Source organism: Triticum aestivum, chromosome 5A (assembly GCF_018294505.1).
Source record: "Triticum aestivum cultivar Chinese Spring chromosome 5A, IWGSC CS RefSeq v2.1, whole genome shotgun sequence".
Lineage (NCBI taxonomy): Eukaryota > Viridiplantae > Streptophyta > Magnoliopsida > Poales > Poaceae > Triticum > Triticum aestivum.
This window is the reverse complement of record NC_057806.1, coordinates 599,124,106-599,145,091: the sequence shown is the minus strand read 5'-3', so window position 1 is coordinate 599,145,091 and position 20,986 is coordinate 599,124,106. Positions and strand designations below refer to the sequence as shown.

Here is a 20,986-nt window from a genome sequence, read left to right as displayed (position 1 = left end):
TCAGAGTTCCCATTCCAAGCTACTTTCACAGAGATCCTTCAGAATTCGACTGACGGCTAATATAATCATAGTTTTCCTGCAATTTCTGCAACGTCGTTTTCTCGTGTCCAGATTTGCTTCAGTCAGACCTCTTCAGCCTTCACATTAATGACACCATGACACCCGTTGGAAATTAGGAATCAGAAACTGAGTCTTTAAGAAAAAAGCCAAAAGATATAGTAGAATTTTCAACCCTAAAGCGGACAGAAGCTCAGTTTGTCCTGCTACAATTTCAGCGGACAGCCCACACCTTTCTATCCAATAACCATTTAAAAGGCTGAAAACTTCAAATGGAGAATAGATGTGCATATACTACTTCAAACATCAAAAACTATCCTGTCTATGACCGATGTGCAGTAAAAGGCAAGATTAAGTACTATTTTCAAATCAATACAGTAAGCAATTAAGTTATTTATCAATCCCAATACCATTTTTACAAAAAATGACATTACATGATTAAGTTATTTATCAATCCCAATACCATTTTTACAAAAAATGGCATTACATGAGCAGAGCTCAAAATGCGAAACATAAATATCATCACGGATTTGTTAAGTAGAATGGAGAGAAAAAAAATACGACCAAATGAAATCTACCGTGATGCAAGCCAGCCTACATCAGCATGCATACCACTGACACCATAGTACCCTACCATTGATAGTGACTGAAGAGATCCAGGGGGGAAGGGGTCAATAAGTGACAAACGACAATGGTGTATTTCAAACTACTTGAAATCAAGCAAATTATTTGACTTTAAAGTTCTCCGCAAAGTGAGCATAATGGAGACACATTAAAAATGAGGGTGATATTTTTTGCAGTGATATGACAGGGTACTTACAGGGTTGCCCCTGGGTATCCCTGAAAGGCACGCACACATCAAATGGCTCCAAGAGTATAGCTTAAAGTTTTTACAAGGGGACAGTATGAACAGGACAGCTGCCAGCAAGAATCAGAGAAGATGCAATCTAAAGATCAGATCATGCTAATAAATTATGGCACGATGTAATACTATATTAGGACATCCCACAGTCATAGACGGAACTACGAGATAAAACAGCATCCGATATTGTATAGATATATCAGCAAGATGTTGTGGTTGTTGCTCGTGTATGCTAATGCCAACTTATTATGCTTTTACCTAATGTTATGTCAAACCAAAAAAAGGATGGGTTCCACCCACCATCCAGAAGAGGAAAATATTTACCAGTATATATTGCGTCCACATTTAGAGACTTCTGATGTACAATTAGCGTGCCATTTCTTGGAATATCAATTCAGTGCGTGTGTGTGTGAAAAAACTTGTTACTACTTCTCTTCTACTAAAGAAAAAAACTAACTCCATTCCATAACACCTGACTTCTTAAAACAAATGAGATTGGTCAACTGAAGATAATACCTCTACATTTTTCATGAAAAACTATTTCACAATTTTTCAATTATTTAACTTTTAAACCAACATGTTGACATAAAAATAACAGTAAAATTTGCACCCAGACCATGTGTATAACTTCATGTATACTTTTGGACAGGTCACGAGGAACGGCGGGAGTATTTTCCAAACAAAAAAATAGCACGAAGATCAAACAACAGAATATGCAAGTGAAGTATAGCCAAATGAGAAATAACGCATGAACCAATGGAACCATACTAGATAAGAAGATCTCACTAAGGTCCCTACGGTGCACCAAGACCAAGTTCATGGATAGGCCGGCAACCAGTGCTGATGGACGCATGATGGAGATTCTAATCCAAGGGAAACAACAATTAGAAAGAAAGCAACCCAGATCAGACCACCACAAATTAAACCGTATTTTATTACCACCACACGCAGCCACCTTTTCCCATGTCAATAATACACCTCGTCTCCCCTGCCTGCCTTTTGAGCACATAAACCCACCGCCCACACCATCATCATGCCTAACCAAGTTTAGGCCCTAACCAAAGCATCCTCCCGTCCCCTCTCACACGAGAGCCCCAAAGCTAGAAGAGGAGGAAGGATACCGCCATGGGGAGAGCTCCGTGCTGCGACAAGGCGAGCGTGAAGAAGGGCCCATGGTCACCGGAGGAGGACGCCACACTCAAGTCCTACATCGAGCAGAACGGCACCGGCGGCAACTGGATCGCGCTGCCACAGAAGATTGGTATGTGCTCATCAGAATTGCTGAGTACGATGTAGTGATGCTGCCAGTAAGCGGTAGTGATAAATTGATGATAGATAGAAGCTAATTAGGTGTGCGTTCTTGTGTCTCTGGGGCATCCGCAGGTCTGAGGAGGTGTGGAAAGAGCTGCCGCCTCCGGTGGCTCAATTACCTCCGGCCGAACATAAGGCACGGTGGATTCTCAGACGAGGAGGACAGGATCATCCTCAGCCTCTACATCAGCATAGGCAGCAGGTACTGGTACAGTTGGTCTCACCTGTCTTGTCAATTGTATGATCAACTCAGCTGTAGGATTAGCTGCAAACTGGTAGGCAGGCACATGGGTGTAGTACAATCTATTACATGCTATCTACTCCCTCCGTTCCTAAATACTTGTCTTTCTAGAGATTTCAAGAAGTGACTACATACGACGCAAAATGAGTGAATCTACACTTTAAAATATGTCTACATACATCCGTATATTGAGTCCATTTGAAATGCCTAGAAAGACAAGTATTTGGGAACGGAGGGAGTATGATCTAAGTTCTAAACATATCATGCATGCCTTGGGTTGGGCGTAGGTGGTCGATAATAGCTGCACAGCTGCCGGGGAGGACGGACAATGACATCAAGAACTACTGGAACACAAGGCTCAAGAAGAAGCTCTTCGGCAAACAGTCGCGCAAGGACCAGAGGCAGCACCAGTTCGCACGCCAGGCAACGAACAGCGGGCATAAGGAAGAAGCCAGCGAGGGCGCAGCCGGGAACAATGGCTTTGCTGCTGGTGCTTACAATTGGCACCAGCATGCAATGGCCATGCCGTCCCGTCCGATGCCAGGTTCAATGGTGGAAGGCAATCGTATCGGAGAAGGCGTGGATGAGTCCATCCGGAAGCTTCTGTTCAAGCTAGGAGGAAGCTCTTTCGCTGCCCTGCAAGCCCCGCCGTGCCTTCCTCCACCAATGTATGGGGAAGCTCCAAACTTCGTGGCGCCATCGGTGCACACGGCCCCGCTAAACGAAGGTGGCATCCACTGTTCCGGCGTGCTGCCTGCACTGGAGCTGGACGAGAGCTTCCAATTCAACCAGGTCAAGCTGGACGGGCTGGAATGCTTCTTCGGCATGGGGGACCAGAGCATGAGGTGGAATGAAGTGAGCCACTTGGTCTGCCCTAACACTACTGTCGCATCCAGCTCCCAAGGGATGCAGCAGTACTGCCTCGCAGAGGAGCCCGTCGACCTTGGGATGCAGTAGCGAACTAGCTATTGGTGTTTGTTCTCATGTACATGCATGATTGTGGATTTTGTGGTGTAAATTTGTAGCATTCATGGGGAATGGTGAAAGATGATGAGAGCTCTGAATTAAGAACAATAATGTCTCTCACCACTCCTAGATGAGAGATGCCTTGTTTTCAGGCATCTCTATGTGAGTCTTGTATTGAAATGTTTTTTTCCCACTACCAGGTTACTGCCTTACAGAAACATTTACAGTTTTAGATTGTACTTGTTGCTATGTTAGTTTATCTGGTCTATGTGTGATATTTGTACCGAGTGCCAACCCTAGTGGCTAGATATTTGTTTGTGTGTTCACTAACAGCATAGACAAAGTTTACTTGCAGCATGTGCAAGGTTTGCCTAATTTTGGTCAAAAAGACATGGTCTATAATACATGAGACATTCGTGGACTTAATAAGGCATGTCTGTAAAGCATCAAAATCGTCGTTACGAAGTTAGAGAACCTAAGTATAAAGTGTAAACATACGTAATTTTACACGTCTTTTTGGCGCATGACAGACATAGGTTGAAAATGACTTTCCAATTTTTTGACAGAAATTTATCTACTTGAATTCAAATTAACGTTCTAGTGATTTGGCAAAAATGGATTTTACTATAAGTTACTGAAAGGACTTCCTTGATGACACTACTACTTATTAGTTTGTGTAAGTTGCTCACACTGTGTCAATCTAACCATATAGACAAAACAAAATCGAAGTGCGGTACTATGGAGTGTGGAATGATGAAATGGAAACTTCATTTATCCGGTCATCATATGTAATTATCAAAAGTTTGCTTCTACTTCACCTGTTTGATTCCATATCTTGCATTTCCAGCGTTCATACTTGAAAGGGCTACTAGGTACTATTTCTCACTAGCCAATGGGACACAACACTAAACTCCTTCCACGGAAAAACTATAGTCATTGCTTGACTTTTGTTCAAAAAATGATTAGTTGTCAGCATGTCACAACAGATAATAGACCATATATCCAGGTATACTAGCTACCATAAACCAGTATTCTCTACAACTAAATAAAATTTCAGTTCAAAGAACTAGTGTCTGAAGGTAAAAAAGGAAATGACTTCACAATCATTGACACCAGATATTGATCTAGAGAGAATGGTTTTGCATGTTTGCATGCTTTTCCAAGCAAATTAATGCTGGCATACATGAAGTAATTGTTGGTACTCTTGTTGTATAATAGGAAAGCTAGAGGTCTTATGTGTAAAAGTGAAGCTCTGTAAATATCTGTACTGAGGATGAATGGATGAGGTTGCCCCGACCAGAAATTCCAGTGTCTTCCCCTTCTCTCACCTTCGACTCCTCTCTGATTAGGTGTGTGTTCCACAACATGGTATCAGAGCAGGGTGGCTTGGGGGCCTAATTTGCGGTGGTGGAGAGCTGAATCGGGGCTGGGTTGGTCGGCTGTGGTGGAGGAGTGTGACTGGCGGCAGTTGAGGCGCAGCGCTGGTCAGTAAGGGCGCGTCGGACGTCAACAGGCAACGAGGTTCAGCCGCTGCGGTGACTCGATTTGAGCATTCCCTTCGTTGCTGGAGCTGAACAGGTCAGGCATTTGGGTACTCAGTCTGAGGTGTGTGTGCTGGGTGTGGAGGAACTGAAGGTATGGCAGGCAATGAAAATGCCCCAGCAGGAGTCACAGCGGGGGAGCTTGCTGCTGTTTTGCAGGCGATGGATGAGAAGTATCGGGTGTTGTTTGATGCAATTAACAAGCAAGCAGGGAACTCAAGATCAGAAGTGGAGATAAAAGAAGAGGTGCATCCTTTGCAAATGCCCCATGTAAAATTAGAAGGGCCTGAGAGTTATGTGAGTTGGGCGGAGCATACAGAGACCATTTTGGTCTCTAGGAAGCTTGAAGGTTATATTTTAGGCATGGTGGAGAAGCCTGCAGATGAGAGTTCCAAAGAAGGCCAGAAGTGGAAGGCGACAAATGCACTTGTGAGGGCCTGGTTATTGAGCTCAGTATCACCTCAGATCGCTAAGCAAATTGAAAGGATTAAAGAAGCTTCTGAAATCTGGAGATTATTGAAAGGGACATTCTCAGGAATAGGAAATGAAATGCTTGCTTGCAAGCTTCAGAAGGAGTTGCAGGACCTGAGTGAAGGCGAGAAGACAGTGGTTGACTATGTTTCTGAGCTGAAACGACTTTGGAGCGGTTTGGATTATTATGATCCAATTGAGATGGAGTGTGGCAAGTGCATTGAAAAATACAATAAATGGACCGAGAGGAGGCGTGTTAGGGATTTTCTAATTGGACTTAATTCTAAGTTTGAAAACAGAAGGGCTGCATTGTATGGTAGTGGGAAACTACCTAACCTGGAGCAAGCAATATCTGCAATTATTAGTGAGGAAACTCGGTTGAAGCTGGAGGCTACAGGATCGTCTACACAAGGCGTCGCACAGAGGTGCTCGGCCTTCCTTGCTACAGAAGGGGCAAATTTTCAAAGATCAGGAGCAAGTATATATGAGAAGAAATGTTTTGAATGTGGCCAGCCAGGACACTTGCGAGTCTCTTGTCCTGAATTAGTTGGAGCAAGCCAGGGTAAAGGACAAGAGTGGCGTGGCAGGGGTCGTGGACGTGTATTTGATGGACGTGGAGGTAACCGGGGGCGTGGTGTGCGACCTACAGGCAGGGCAAATATCTCATCAGTTATTGAAGAAGCCCCACAAACTATGAAAGTAGAGATGTCAGTCGATGACTGGGAGAGGTGGAGCAAATTTAAGGGAATGTGTTTGGAGGATAAGCAATCTATCGAGGCTTCTACTGCATCCACTTCTGCTGCATCTGCCAACTTTGGTGGTAAAAATTCTTGCACTGTGAATTACGAAGTTGCTTATATACCATGGTTAATTGACTCTGGGGCTTCTAGACATATGACTGGTTCTTATAGAAATTTTATTGACTATGCTCCTGATTTAAAAAGGCAAAGTGTCAAATTGGTTGATGGCTCCTCTCAGACTGTTCTGGGGTCAGACTGTTCTGGGGTCAGGAACAGTCAAGTGTGGATCTAATATGCATCTTTCATCTGTTCTGCATGTTCCCTCGTTCCCAATTAATATGCTATCCATTAGTTGCATTACAAACGAGCTTAATTGTGTTGCTATCTTCTTCCCATCATGGTGCTTATTTCAGGAACTTGGGACTGGAAGAAGGCTTGGGACAGGGAGCATGCGTGATGGCATGTACTACTTAGATGATAACATGTCACCTACTGTTGCTGCTGTGTTGTCTCACTCTCCACTAGAGGAATTTCTTCTTCATCATCGCAGGCTAGGACATATGTCTTTTGTCATTTTGGGTCAACTTTATCCAAACATGTATAATAAAACTAGCAAAGAGAATCTAGTATGTGATGCGTGCCACTATGGGAAACAGACTAGGAGTACTTATGTATCTTCTGATAATAGGAGTACTGTACCGCTTCAGACCATCCACTCGGATGTATGGGGTCCTAGCGGAGTATTATCTCTTAATGGATATCGCTCTTTTGTCACATTCATTGACTGCTGCACTAGGACTACTTGGGTCTATGTGTTGAAAAACAAGAGTGATGTATTTGAATGTTTTAGGGGTTTTCATAATTTAATCATGACCCAATATAATGCATGCGTGAAAGTACCCCGTACTGATAATGGCACGAAATATGTGAATAAGGAGTTTGACGAATATTTATCAAGCTTTGGAATTATTCATCAAACTACTTGTCCTGGTACCTCTGAACAGAATGGCTTGGCTGAGAGAAAAAAATAGGCATCTCTTAGAGATTACACGGTGTATCATGATGGCCATGAATGTTCCAAAATTTCTGTGGAGTGAGGCAGTAATGACTGCTGCATACTTGATGAACAGAATGCCATCTAGAGTTCTTGGTTACAAAACTCCAATAGAGTGTCTGACAGGTAGGACTACATATGTGGTTCCACCAAAGGTGTTCGGGTGTGTGTGTTTTGTGAAAGATTACAGGCCATCTGTTGGAAAGTTAGATCCAAGGGCTGTGAAGTGTGTGTTTGTGGGGTATTCTTGGAAGCAGAAAGGCTATAAGTGTTGGTGTCCATCAGAAAAACGAATGTTTGTGAGCATGGATGTAATCTTCAGGAACAAGTACCATTTTATGGGGAACCTGATGATTTAACCGATGTCTTTCCTGATCTGTTTTCTAGTGATGTTTCAGATCTGGACAATGGGACAGGGGGAGAAAAAGAAGGAGAAGAGAGCAATTCTACACCATCAAGAGAAATGGTGGTTGGAGTAATACCATTGGAAGACAGAAATGATAATATAGATGTGGATCTTATAGAAGGAGAACCAGGGCGAACTATGCAAGGGGAGAGACAAAATACATCAACTGAAGTTATGCGGTGGGCAAGACCGAATGAAGAACAAAATCTGCGGGTGTATACGGGAGACATCAAACTGAGGAAGAACATGTGCAGGGGGAGGAAATTAGTCCAGCGGAGGATGATTCAGAAGCTCAAGTTCAATCCGACGGGCATGATTCCAGTTCACAACCATCAGCTTCATCTCACACTCCATTACCGGTCTCCACAAGCGATGGTATACCTCCTCTTGCTTATGATGACTTAAATGTTCCCATTGCCCTTAGAAAGCAGCCTCGCACTATTGCTGGAAAATTGCCCTCTAAATTAGCCCCATATGATGTCTCTAATTATGTTACATACAGTTCTATTGGGCCTTTGTATAAGTCATTTATAGCTTCCTTGCATTCAACTTTACCTATACCACGTGACTGGCAGGAAGCGAAGCAATACCCAGAATGGAGGGCGGCAATGTTAGAGGAAATGGCAGCACTTGATAAGACCAAACATGGGTACTTACTTCTCTCCCTGTAGATAAGAAAGTTGTGGGTTGTAAATGGGTATTTAAAGTTAAACAAACTCCAGATGGTAAGGTGGAAAGATATAAGGCTAGGCTAGTTGCAAAAGGGTATAGTCAAACTTACGGAGTGGATTATGATGAAACGTTTGCTCCAGTGGCGAAATTGAGTACTGTCAGGACTTTAATCTCGATAGCTGCAAATCAGAAGTGGAAATTGTTCCAGATGGATGTTAAAAATGCTTTTCTCCATGGAGATCTGCAAGAGGAGGTTTATATGGAAATTCCTCCTGGGTTTAGAAGCCGGGAAACAGAGGGTAAAGTGTGTCGGTTAACAAAGTCTCTGTATGGACTAAAACAGTCTCCTAGGGCATGGTTCGAAAGGTTTCAAAAGAAAATCTGTTCCATGGGTTATCGGCAAAGCAATGCAGATCATACCCTATTCTTTAAATGCCAGTGCGATTACATTACTATACTTCTTGTTTATGTAGATGACATTGTGATTACAGGTAACAATGAGGTGGAGATATCTCAGTTGAAGAAGATGTTAGCAAAGTCGTTTGAAGTCAAGGATATGGGATATCTCCACTACTTCTTGGGAATCGAAGTTGCATATGGCCCAAAAGGTATTTCTCTCTCACAAAGAAAATATGTGCTTGATTTACTTGAGGAGACAGGGATGTTAGGATGCAAACCTGCAGTCACACCAATAGAACAGAATCATCGGATCTCTGCAGATGGTGGTGATCCCGTTGATAGGTACCAATACCAAAGGCTAGTTGGGCGGTTAATCTATCTGTCACATACGAGACCAGAAATAGCATATGCTGTTAGTATTGTAAGCAGATACATGCATGACCCTAGAACTAGCCACTTAGATGCTGCGAATAGAATTCTAAGATACTTAAAGAGTTGTCCTGGGAAGGGAATCCTGTTCACTAATCATGGACATCTGAGAATAGAGGGGTACACAGATGCGGACTGGGTTGGATGCTTAGATGATAGGCGTTCAACTTCGGGCTACTGCATGTTTGTCGGAGGAAATTTGGTTAGTTGGAGAAGTAAGAAGCAGAGTGTGGTAGCTCGCTCGACAGCGGAAGTGGAGTTTAGGTCAATGGCTTCAGGGTTGTGTGAACTGATGTGGCTAAAAACATTGCTAACGGAGTTGCAGTTGTGCAGTGGTGCACCTATTCAGGTATATTGTGATAATCAGGCCACAATTAACATAGTGAACAACCCTGTTTATCATGATAGAACTAAACATATTGAGATAGATAGGCACTTTATCCGGGAGAAATTAGATGAAAGGTTATTCCAAATTAGTTATGTTAGGTCAGTAGATCAGCTTGCAGATGTATTAACAAAAGGGATAGGTGTTGTATCATTTATGAGGATTTGTAACAAGATGGGGCTTATTGGCATCTTCGCCCCATCTTGAGGGGGAGTGTCGGTACTCTTGTTGTATAATAGGAAAGCTAGAGGTCTTATGTGTAAAAGTGAAGCTCTGTAAATATCAGTACTGAGGATGAATGGATGAGGTTGCCCCGACCAGAAATTCCAGTGTCTTCCCCTTCTCTCACCTTCGACTCCTCTCTGATTAGGTGTGTGTTCCACAACAGTAATCAACATGGTATTTAAAGAGTTAATAACATGTAAAGGAAAGACTCAAGATACATCACTACTACAAGTTTTGTGCACCTAGATTACTCTGATGGTTAGAATGATTGAAATGATAATGCTGATTAAGTTTGTGAAACAAAGTTTGAAATTATAATTCTAAACAAGACATGTAATGAGTGATATAAAAACTGCCACAGATATATGTTTGATTTGCAATGGAGTCGCCAATTTCTAACAAAGTAGTTCTGCTAGTCATGTGTGAATATCAAAATCCTCGATACATTTTTGTACAATGAATAATCCAGCAGGCAGCAGCTCCCCTAATTTGGTTCTCTTTCTGATAATTAAAGTAGTTACGCACACCAATTCAATAAATTTATTTTCATTGGAATTAATCAGGAAGTTCAAGGTTTATTGACCATTATAAATGGCTAGGTATATTGCTTGTTTGGAAATAGAAGTTCAAAGTGCAAGCAAAACAAGACTGACTGTACACAATGATTAGGATCATCAGAGACGACCAAGTCCATTATTAGTTAGAAAAAGAAAACTACAGTAGAGGTTAAGGAGCGTGTGTGAGAAGAGTCAAAGAGGTTAACTCGCAGTCCAAAGCCATATGGAACTTGCGAATATAGCCACCTCTACCAAGAAGTCAATGTTGCTTTGGTAACCTAACCTCTACATAGGTGAGGTATAGGCACGTTTTAAAGTGGTGACTTGATGGGACAAAGGTCATCTCAGCTGTTTGTACGAGTTGGTGGTGTGCCAAGAAACTACTTTGAATTGAATTTATGATTCCGATCAATCAAATAAAAGCAAACAGGGTACTTATTTGTAATTTTTTTATTGTCTGATTCAATCGTTTACTTCATGTTATCACCTATACATCTTGTACTAGATATTCATTTTCCACCATATTCCACACAGAAACGATGAGCGAATATTTAATTTGAGTACACTCACCTCGAGGCCAGCTTCTCAACGGTGACCAATGATTAGTAACTGTTTAACTTGATGTTTAGTACGGCCACAACACATCATTAGATATGTCTTGAACCGCAGTTGCTGTAACAGCACAGTTTCAATCGATGAATCGATGATACCCAGAACCTAAGGCCTTAACCCCTGCACAGATGGAGCATTGGTTTGCCTTCCATTTTGAAAAGAAAAACAATTGATACCAGATTATGTAACAAGAATGATACCAGATTATGTAACAAGAATGATACCAGATTATGTAACAAGAAACTAAAAAAAAACATATTCTTCTCAACAGTAAGTAGTTTTACTTCGTTCCATGGCCTTCTTAGACATCATAAATTGCAGTAGATTTTTCAACCAGGCTACTTACAACATTTACTTTGTCAGAAAAGAACAGATTAATGTATCGTGTAAGTCTGTAAGATATGCACTGAAGCTGAACAAGAAATCCTATGTGTACTACGTAAGCAGTGACATTGCAGGAAGACCACGGACACATTGACTTGACTGATCATCTTCGGTAGAGTTGGAAATTATAAGTTAGAGAATCTCTACCTTTCAGTTTCAAGAAGAGAGACGGAAAGTAAGAACTGACACAGGACATAATGAACATAAATGTTTGTTCATCTTTGCTAGACAACAGTTTACTGAGGAAACATAAAGATAAAAGGTGCCCAGCGAACACAAAATGTCATCTTGTCTAACAGAAAACGTTTAGATAAAAGAGGTGGTTAGGTTAATGAAATTATAGCGGAATTTCTCAAACAAACAGTGACAAATGGTTACATGTGAGCCTCTGAGGGCATGCTTCTTGATGCAAATATAACAAAAAATAACTTGTGTTTTTCGCTAGTATTTAACCAAAGAGCAACTTTCCCATAAGAAAACTAAGTGAATTAGTTTCTAAATGCCATTGATAAATGAAATACGCTGATCAGTGATCACTGCAGATTCTAACATCAATATGGCATTTGCTGTTTGAGTCGTTGCCTTTTTCCATTTCAGCCATTACAGCCAATTGTCAAACCTTTTTACAGAGGAAGGAAACAGATGCTTCCTACCTAGTCAGGCAATACATGTTGCTTACAGGGAAACTTACCTTGAACTGTTATGCACAAACTATTATAAAGCAGTGGTGGCCTGGCTACTTGTCGCAACTAGTTTCATATACCAACATGATAACAGGGAGATGGCAACCTGTTCAATGAACATTGTACTCCCTCCGTCTCAAAATACTTGTCGGAGAAATGGATGAATCTAGACGTATTTTAGTTATAGATACATCCAATTTTATCCATTTCTCCAACAAGTATTTCAGGACGGAGGGAGTAATAAGGATGGTACTAGTTTGAAGAACATTGCAAATAAGAATTGAACTAGTCTGAAGAACACCATAAATGAACACGCCATTAGACCAATTTGGGAAAGCAGTGCCAAGCTGCATGTGCTTTGCGCAGAACACGAAACCATCCTTTAACAAATCACGAGCCCTGAAATATATAACAAGAACCTCTCACAAGCAGGAACGTACAACAAGATAAGGTGCACTCATAAAAAAAGGAACACGCGAGGGAGCTACCAAAATTCCAGTATAAAAACCATGGCTGCGTCTGTAAAGTGGTGAGAATATCCCTGCCCGACTAGGTTTCTGCTAGAAAGAGCGCCATGCAAAACGTCAAACATTCACAACTTGATGGCACATGCCGTCAACACAGCTTGAGTTAATTTATTTGTAGCCAAGTATTGCCTGCACCTGGGACAAGAGCTAAGCAACCAACACTGTGATGCTAAAGAACTCAGGAAATCTGAGAAAGGCTCACTGTTTATTGCATGACAGAGACAGTCACTAAGATGGATTGTGATCATGCTTACCTTTTCTGAAGCTAGCGCAAGATGGAAGTTTTTTATCTACCCCCCGCACCCCGCATAGTGTACTGTGCACATGTAGGTCGTAATTAATTACTGACTGACAAAGGGCAGGCACTTTATTAGCTTATTGATTATTCCATTACAAGAAGAAGATGTCGGGATGGCTCTGATTATGTTGTCCAACGAGGAACAAAGGAATAATCGTAGTAGCCTCACTGGCTATCTTCTTCCTTGTGACTCTGTCCTCAATAATTTAATAATGCATATGTTATTTTATTTAGATGACAGCAAGTTTATTACATTACAAAAATAACAATAAATTACCTCTTGAAAGGAATGAAAAGTCTGGTAGGCTTGTTGGTGAACCATCACATCACATAAAGACAAATAAAAGTAAAAAAAGTGATAAACAACATTGTGCAGCATATGAAAGAAATAGGAACAATGCAGTAAAGTTCAAGTAATACGATCTTGTCCACGTAATAGGAGATATGCATCACCTTTACAGCCCTCACAAGTTCCACGAGGGTCGAGGAGGATCTGTTTCGAACCGGAATTGCCTGTGTGAATGGAGGGGTTCTATCCTCAATTCCTACAATAATTGGAAGACACACCTGAGTAAGGAGCTGGAGCCTGGAGTTTACATTTGTGAGATTCCCATAAATATTAATGATAGTTCAAAAATTCCTAAAAAGTTCAAAGTTGTAGCACATAGAAAGCTATGTAAACATACAAATTTCAACCCTGAAATCAAGAACCAAATAAGACGAGCCCTATATTCAAAACTAAGTGCCTTTTTTGTTACTGGTTCAAATATTGAGGTTTTATATTTCTCTTTTTTTGCTGGTTAATCATGTCTTGAGTTTGCAAAAGGGCATTACATTTCGTAAATTTATGTTGATAAGTACTTTGATGATACATAATTTTCTTGGATTTTATAAATTTATTCAAAAAGCTTGGATTCTATACATACTTGTAACATATATTACAAATGACAATAATTGCAAACAATGGCAGTAATTGGATTGGTTCGGCTGATAACTAATTGAGGGCTTCCAAATAATGGGATCAATTGCTAACTAATTGAGGACTTACATATACTCCCTCCGTTCCAAATTACTCGTCGCAGAAATTGATGTATCTAGAACTAAAATACATCTAGATATATCCATACCCACGACAAGTAATTCGGAACTAAAATACATCTAGATACATCCATACATCCATATCCACGACAAGTAATTCACAGAAATGATTGTAGACTTTTAAAAAATGTCATGATGTGATGCGCGGCAGCAGTAGAGCAATGTACCCCGTTTGATTTATGCAATTTGATGGCTAGGATCCTCCAGATCCACCCCAACTCGTCATGTTTATAATAGTAGAGATGACACGCCTTTCAGTGTGTGTTCAAGAGAAAAAATACCATCGGTTTTAGGCCTGATGGTTGAGTTTTTTCCTGTTGACTTCATAGCTGCTCGGATGGATTATTATAACAGCCAGTTGGCTCCCCCTATTCTACCATATGGTCAAAGTTTTTTTGTCAGTCAAGTTACGCGCGGAAAGAAAAGGAACCCATATGCACTCTCCTGTGTCCTCAGTCAATGCCAACAATTTCCTCTTTGTATAACACACGTTGCACAATTGCTGACATGCTAGAATTGGCGTACGATCACGTAAAAAAATAGAATATGCCTAGGATCTACCATCTGCTCTTTCGGCACAAGATGGGAAACCTTTTCATGATCGAAGATAAACAGATGGCCCCTACCTGTAAAAGGAGGAAAGGGGGAAACAATGGCCCCTTAACTCAATAAAGGTGTTCCCCCAACATGTATCAATTGCATATTCTCAGCTTCAGTTAAAAAATCCTGATTCTGAATGTGTTCTCACCAGTTTCATTAAAAAAACACGAGCATTTATAATACAATTTTATGGATCCATATCCCGGTGCTACAGATACATGAGAAGATGTATACTGTAATTAATGTGGTCAACATATTGATCAGATTAGAATTCAGTAAGGTAGTTTGGTTCAATGAAAATTCTTCAAAGTCGAATGACAGACATCGTGCTTATACATCAAACTTGAATCTGGTCAATTGCTAAATAACTAAAACAGTCTGAAAGGAAGGGCATACTCCAGTTCATTGCACTACAAAAACTAGTACAATTCAATCATCAGTAAAGCATGACGTTTAGCTAACTAGCTTCAGTGTAGCATCACTGTATTGATTGAATGAGCAGCATCCTAGTTTAGATTGCAATGCCCTTGTCGATCACTTGACGGTAGCTAAGCCATACAAGTAATGTGATACCACTAAACAAATAAGATGATACTATGTGTACTATAGTAGCAATCAAATCTGACTGGACAAATGGTATGACTTCAATATGAGTACTGTTCTAACCATAAAACTGAAGTCATTATATGCAAGTGGGCAATAGCCCAGCAGCTGCCGCTCTCAATAGCACCTTGTAGGCCTGATTTTTACCTGTGGTGCCTAACAACCAAGTTGACTCACTTTAAAATTTTCTAAACCTGATTCTCAAGCCCCCATATTTGGTCAGGACATGTAACTGGTAGCTACTGTATCCTGGAACATTTGATTGAGATGAATTGAAATGCCAAACATGTAATTCCTCCACCTCAAGCCTTATTTCACGCCAACACGTCATCATAAGCGTGTTAGGCCCTACCCCTCCCCCCCCCCAAAAAAAAAAATTGCACTACTATCTTTTAAAAGCATCTCCAGCCGTTGGCCCCCAAGGGGCGCATAAAATCGCCGCCTGGGGACGTACCGGCGCTAAACCGCGTGTTGGGGGCGTGATGCTCCCCAGTCGCCGCCCCCACGTCGCATTTTGCTTTTTCTAAAATAAAATCCAGCCCCACATTCGCACAAACAAAGACGCAAATTTAACCAAACTTTGACGAGTTCATCAAATAGTTTACAAAAAAGAAAAAAAAAGACACTACTAGACCCGCCGTCGTCCTCGCCGCCCGCCGCCCTGAAGCTCTACATGCCGAGGAGCCTGTAGAACTGCGTGTAGTCGCCGCCGCCGTCGTCGTCGTCGCCTCCTCCGCGACCGTCGTCCCTGCTGCTCCCCTGCCCAGGGTCACCGACGCGCGGCGGGTTGGGCGGTCCAGAGGCGTCCTCATCGTCGTCGCTGTTGAGGATCACCACGCCGTTCTCGTCATCGCGTCCACGCTAGCGGGCGGCTATCTCCTGCAGGGCTCGACGCTGCCGGACCATCTCGTCACGGAGGTAGTTGTCCCGCGCCCACTTTAGGGCGGCCTCGTCGAAGAAGCCGGACCAGGCTATGGCCTCGTACTCCGCGGGGAGGCCGAACTCCACCTTCGGCCTAACGAGCCGGGCAGAGGTGGGGGAGGACTCGGTGATGCGGACGCCGCAGCTGCAGGTGCGCCGGCTGATCGACGCGTCCTGGGGCTCCAGCTTGACAGGGAGGAGGGAGGGAGAACTGGACGAGCGGCCAGACGAGGAGGAGGAGGTCGGGTCCATGCGTCTTGGCGTCCAGGAGCTCCCACACCGGCGGGAGAAGGTGGGGGGAGCGGGGTACTCCAGCCTCGGCGTGTTGCCGCCCTCGATGTACTCGAGGACGGCCTCCAGCGTGCGGCCGGGCACGCCCCACCATCGGCATTGTGCTTCCCGGAGGGCATGATGCCGTTGGTGGCCTCGAGCTGCTCGGCGTGGCGGCGGCAGAAGTACGGCTCCCACAGCGTACTGTCGGGGGCGTACCTTGGCCCTTCTCTCGCCGCCTACGACAGAGAGGAACGGATACGGGCGATCTCCAAATGCCTAGCCGCCCCGGTGGGCGGCGGTGGCACCGGGACCCCGCCGGCGCTTATCCTCCAGTCCCGGGCACCCGCGTGTCTGGCGGGACCGGGTACACGGCCTCATAGAGAAGCCGAGCTTCGTCCTCGCAAAGGTGGCGGCGGCCGAAGCCGTTCACCGCCGCGCCATCACCTGGGAAGCGCTCGGCCATTGGGTGAGGCGAGAAGAGAGGGAGGAACGGGGGCGTCGACGGTGGAGAGCGAGGTCTGTGTGTGGCTCACCGGTGCAGGAGGGGGCGACTTATATAGGCGGCGCCCGCGTGGCCACCGTGTGTACGCGTGGCGGGAGAGGGACGCGCGTCGCCCCGCTGCCCGTGAGGCATCAATGGAGGCTGACCGGCGCGGCAGCGCGCGCCCGCGGGAAACCGAGGCAATGAGGGCAACAAAGCGACGAGAACAGCCGAGTCGCTGCCAAGGAGGGCCCGCCGATTTTCGCGCCAAAAACGATTCGGCCGGCGCCCCAAGCGCCCCCCAGCGGGTTCGGTCTGGGCCCGCCGGCGCCAATTTCGATCCAAACCAGCAAAAAAAAGGGCCTTTGAGGACGCGACTGGGCCGATTTTTTCGACACCGGCGGCCAAAAAATCGCCATAGGGGCCTTATTCGGGGCGCGGCTGGAGATGCTCTAAAATCTGAAGCCCAAATGGACAGCCGGCGACCGCCATTACCACCTAGACGACCTGATTTGCGGCTTAAACTAGGATTAAGTGGACTATATGAACCGCCATTGCTTCCAAGACAACATCCATCGAAATCAAACAGAGCACCACTCTCCGCGCGTTCACGGAAGTAGAAATTTCGAGAAATCTATCGGTACCTCTGATGCGTAGGAGGGGAATTAGGGCAGAACAACCCCGCGGGTCGGTCTGATCGGACAGGATCGAGGAACCCTAGAGTTTGGATTGGGGCTGGTCTGCCTCCGCCTCGTCGCGTCAGACTCAATCCCCACGCTTGCTCGAGGCGGAGGAGAAAATTTGGCGGCAGGACTAGGATGCAGGCGATTTTATTTTTCTTTGAGGTCTGGTGCAGCCGAGGTTGTGTGGGAAGCCGATGAGGAACGGTAGCATGGGCTTGACTTTGTTTTTAGGGTAATAGCATGGCCTTGATAACTGGGTTTTAGCCCATGAGGCTGCATGGTAGTAAATGGGCTTGGTGATCTCGTCTGCTGCTTTGCTACGAAATCACTAGTAGTAGTTGCCCAAAAAAACTATTAATATTATTTAAGGTATACCCGATTCTCAAAAAAAAAGGATTACCCTTTGCAAAGATGCAGGAACTATATCCCTGGCGATATATATGCTACCTTCGCCTGAAAGCTTTTCCCCACGCGTAGCCATTGCGCCGGTCCGATGAAACAATTTCATCTGTTTTTCTTCGATCGGTCAGGTTTCAATCAAGAGGACGATTGATGTTGGCTGCCTTCGCTCTGGTTTCTTCATTTTTTTCTCTTTGGGTTTTATTTTTTCTATATCTATATCTACTATTAAAAAAATAGATATTCTTAGTTTGGTTTAATCCTTTTCGTTTGGTTTACACATGCTAAGCGATATGGCCCAAGTACTTGTATGTTGATGGGCCTTTTATGGGTTTCATAGAGACCGCAGAAAATAATTGGGTCAAAATAAATCAACATTGTGGGAATTGAACATAGGACCTCATGTCTAACTCTTCGATGTAAAACAACCAATGACGTATGCGCCTTTCACATTTACTAATCCCAACTCGCTCTAAATATACGAGTGATAGCCATCATATTTAGGACGAGCTAATTGAGAGAATAAGCTAATAAATGAAGGATTGTGGGCTTAAATAGAATATTAAATGGATGTGGCTAATTAAACAAAGGAGTATGCGTAAACCAGTGGAATAACTAAAAGAAAGATTGTGGTCTTAATAAATTCAACATGAAGGATTTAAGGTAAAAAGGTAGGATAATTAAAAGGAAGGATAAGTAGGCATCAATGTGTTAGGGCTACTAAATTAGAAAATGGGTGACAATATCATGGTAATTAATGAAAGGATTATACTTAAATGCCATTAAATATACTTAAAATGGAATCGGTGGAAGATTATGCCCGGCAAAGAAAATATGAACACGGCTAAATTACAACGTATTTTTTATGTTCATTTTGTAGAAGGATGCTACGTTGCAGCATGTTCTTCATAGTGAATTTGATGATGTGGGACATTATGCTTGCACAAAATATCCAGTTTTCCCGTTGCAACTCACGGTCATATGTGCTAGTTTACTCCTATATTCTTTAACAAGTTTTCTTTGGTTTTTCATTTTTCAACAGCTTTTCTTCGGGTTTTTTCTTGGTTTTCATGTTTCTTTTACTTCTTCAGTTCCTTATTTCTTTTCTCAGTATTCTATGGATTTTTTGTATTTCCTTTTTTTTCTTGTTGTATCGATTTTTCTTCCTTTTACCTTTTTTCTTTGGTTGTCTTTTTCTCATCCCTCCTTTTTCTTCTTTCTTTGTTATAGTTCTTTTTCTTTTTTTTTAATTTCTTTAGATTTTTGTTCTGTTTTCTTATTTCTTCTCCCGTTTTCAATGGTTTTATTTTATTCTTCATTATACTTTGGTTCTTCATTTTTAATTTTAATTTCATTTTTTGTTTCTCTTTTTTTTTCTTCCATGGTTTTTGGTGGTTTTTCTTTTCTCTCTGATTTTTTGTTTCTTTCTTGATTTTCAGTGGCTTTCTTGTTTTTCCTTGTTTCTTTTATTGGTTTTTATTGTTTTCCATACTTTTTGCACTTGTTTCTCGGGTTCCTTTTTTATTTTATTTTCATTGTGTTCTTTTGTTTCTATTTTTGGTTTTCCTTGTTATTTCATTTTTCTTTGATTCCTTTCGTTTTAGTTCTACATTTTTCAATACATCAAGAACATCTTGTAATACAGGTTGAATATTTTTTAAATACAAGTTTAACATTTTTCATACATGGTTACCATTAATTTCTATACACATTTTAAAAACTTTTCAAATGCTTGATTAAGAATTTTCAAATACAAGATTATTTTTTTAATACATGGTCAACATTTTGCTATTCACATTTTAAGATTTTAAAATGCTTGATTAACATTATACAAATACAAGATTAACATTTTTTAACACATGTTCAACATTTTTTATACACATTTAACTTTTTGAAATGCTTGATTAACAATTTTTCAAATACTTGTTTAACATTTTTCAAATGCTTTATTAACATATGCTAAATACATGATCAAATTTTTTGGCACACATTGTATATGTTTTCTATAGATGAGAAACATTTTCTTTATACACATTTAACATATTTTAAACAATCGGTTGACATTTTTTGAATACAAGTGGACTAGTTGTTCCCTACTTTTGAACGGTAATTATCTACGAAAGGAAAAGGGCTCGGCCCCTGACATATTGCGTCGAAACGTTCATGAGCTGAATTTGCATGGTTTGATCATGTAATTCCTATTTTCCGCTACTGTCCTTAGCTAGATTTGCATGGTTTGGTGTAATTCCTATTTGCCGCATACTGTCACGGGAGCTATTGATCGTGCGATGGCCGCAGCTGGCAATTTGGTAGGCTGGGATAGCACGCAAGAGCACCAAATAATGTGCCCAGCCGTTGACGTATGTCGCGCACTGGGCGCATCCGCGGGAGAACTTTCTCTTTTGCATTCGTGTGTTTGTTTGTTTGTTTTGGGGGTGAGGGTGATTTTGGATTTTGCTTCGTTCTTTCTAGGTTTTTTTATTATTATTTTGGTTTTGGGGGGGTTATGTCTTGCTAGGTGTGTGTGTTGCACGTGAAGCACAATTTTTTTCCATCTGAAGCGCATGTGTATATTTTGTGTTCTGCTTGGTGCAGTTTAGTTATGCTTCTTTGCTACCTGAAAAGTGGAGCATGGATGTTCTCTTTCGCGTGAAGCCTAATTGCGCTTCACAGAAACTGAAGCAAAGATGTGCTTTTTGCATGAAGCAAAATTGTACTTCCTCGTGAAGCAGCGTCGTGCTCCTCCCACAAGTGTGCTCCTACAAAAGTCAAGCAGTTCGTATCGGTGTTAGAGGCTTACTACGTGTTTTTTATTCCATGTGTGTTTCTGTGTTGGTTTTCAGCAGGGTTTTTCGGGTTTTGGTTTATTGTGTTTCTTCTTTAGGGTTTTTCTCTATTCAGTTTCTTTTCTTTTTTGACACTTCTCTACTTTTAAGTAAACATTGAACATTTTTTGTATATACGGGGAGCATTTTTTATACATACTGAACATTTTTCAAATACATGATGTACATTTTTAAAAAATCCATGTTTGGAAAGATTTGTCCTATCCTGGCGTCCGGGGCGTCATATTTGGTTTGGCACCCCGCACGACCTGAGACGTATCCC

General features: G+C 42.3%; 1 protein-coding gene across 1 annotated transcript; it reads left to right on the top strand.

Moving 5' to 3' along the window:
• Nucleotides 1–1,931: 1,931 nt before the first annotated feature.
• LOC123107889 (transcription factor MYB72) lies at nucleotides 1,932–3,669 on the top strand. Its single transcript, XM_044529786.1, has 3 exons — nucleotides 1,932–2,180; nucleotides 2,303–2,432; nucleotides 2,759–3,669. Exons 1-3 carry the CDS (start codon nucleotides 2,045–2,047, stop codon nucleotides 3,426–3,428), a joined length of 936 nt encoding a protein of 311 aa, XP_044385721.1. The 5' UTR covers nucleotides 1,932–2,044; the 3' UTR covers nucleotides 3,429–3,669.
• Nucleotides 3,670–20,986: the final 17,317 nt, after the last annotated feature.

Coding starts and splice junctions, on each gene's coding strand:
- LOC123107889 (XM_044529786.1), top strand. CDS start 2,045: ATGGGGAGAGCTCCGTGCTGCGACAAGGCGAGCGTGAAGAAGGGCCCA. Junction 2,181..2,302: donor CGCGCTGCCACAGAAGATTG/GTATGTGCTCAT, acceptor GGGCATCCGCAG/GTCTGAGGAGGTGTGGAAAG. Junction 2,433..2,758: donor TACATCAGCATAGGCAGCAG/GTACTGGTACAG, acceptor GGTTGGGCGTAG/GTGGTCGATAATAGCTGCAC.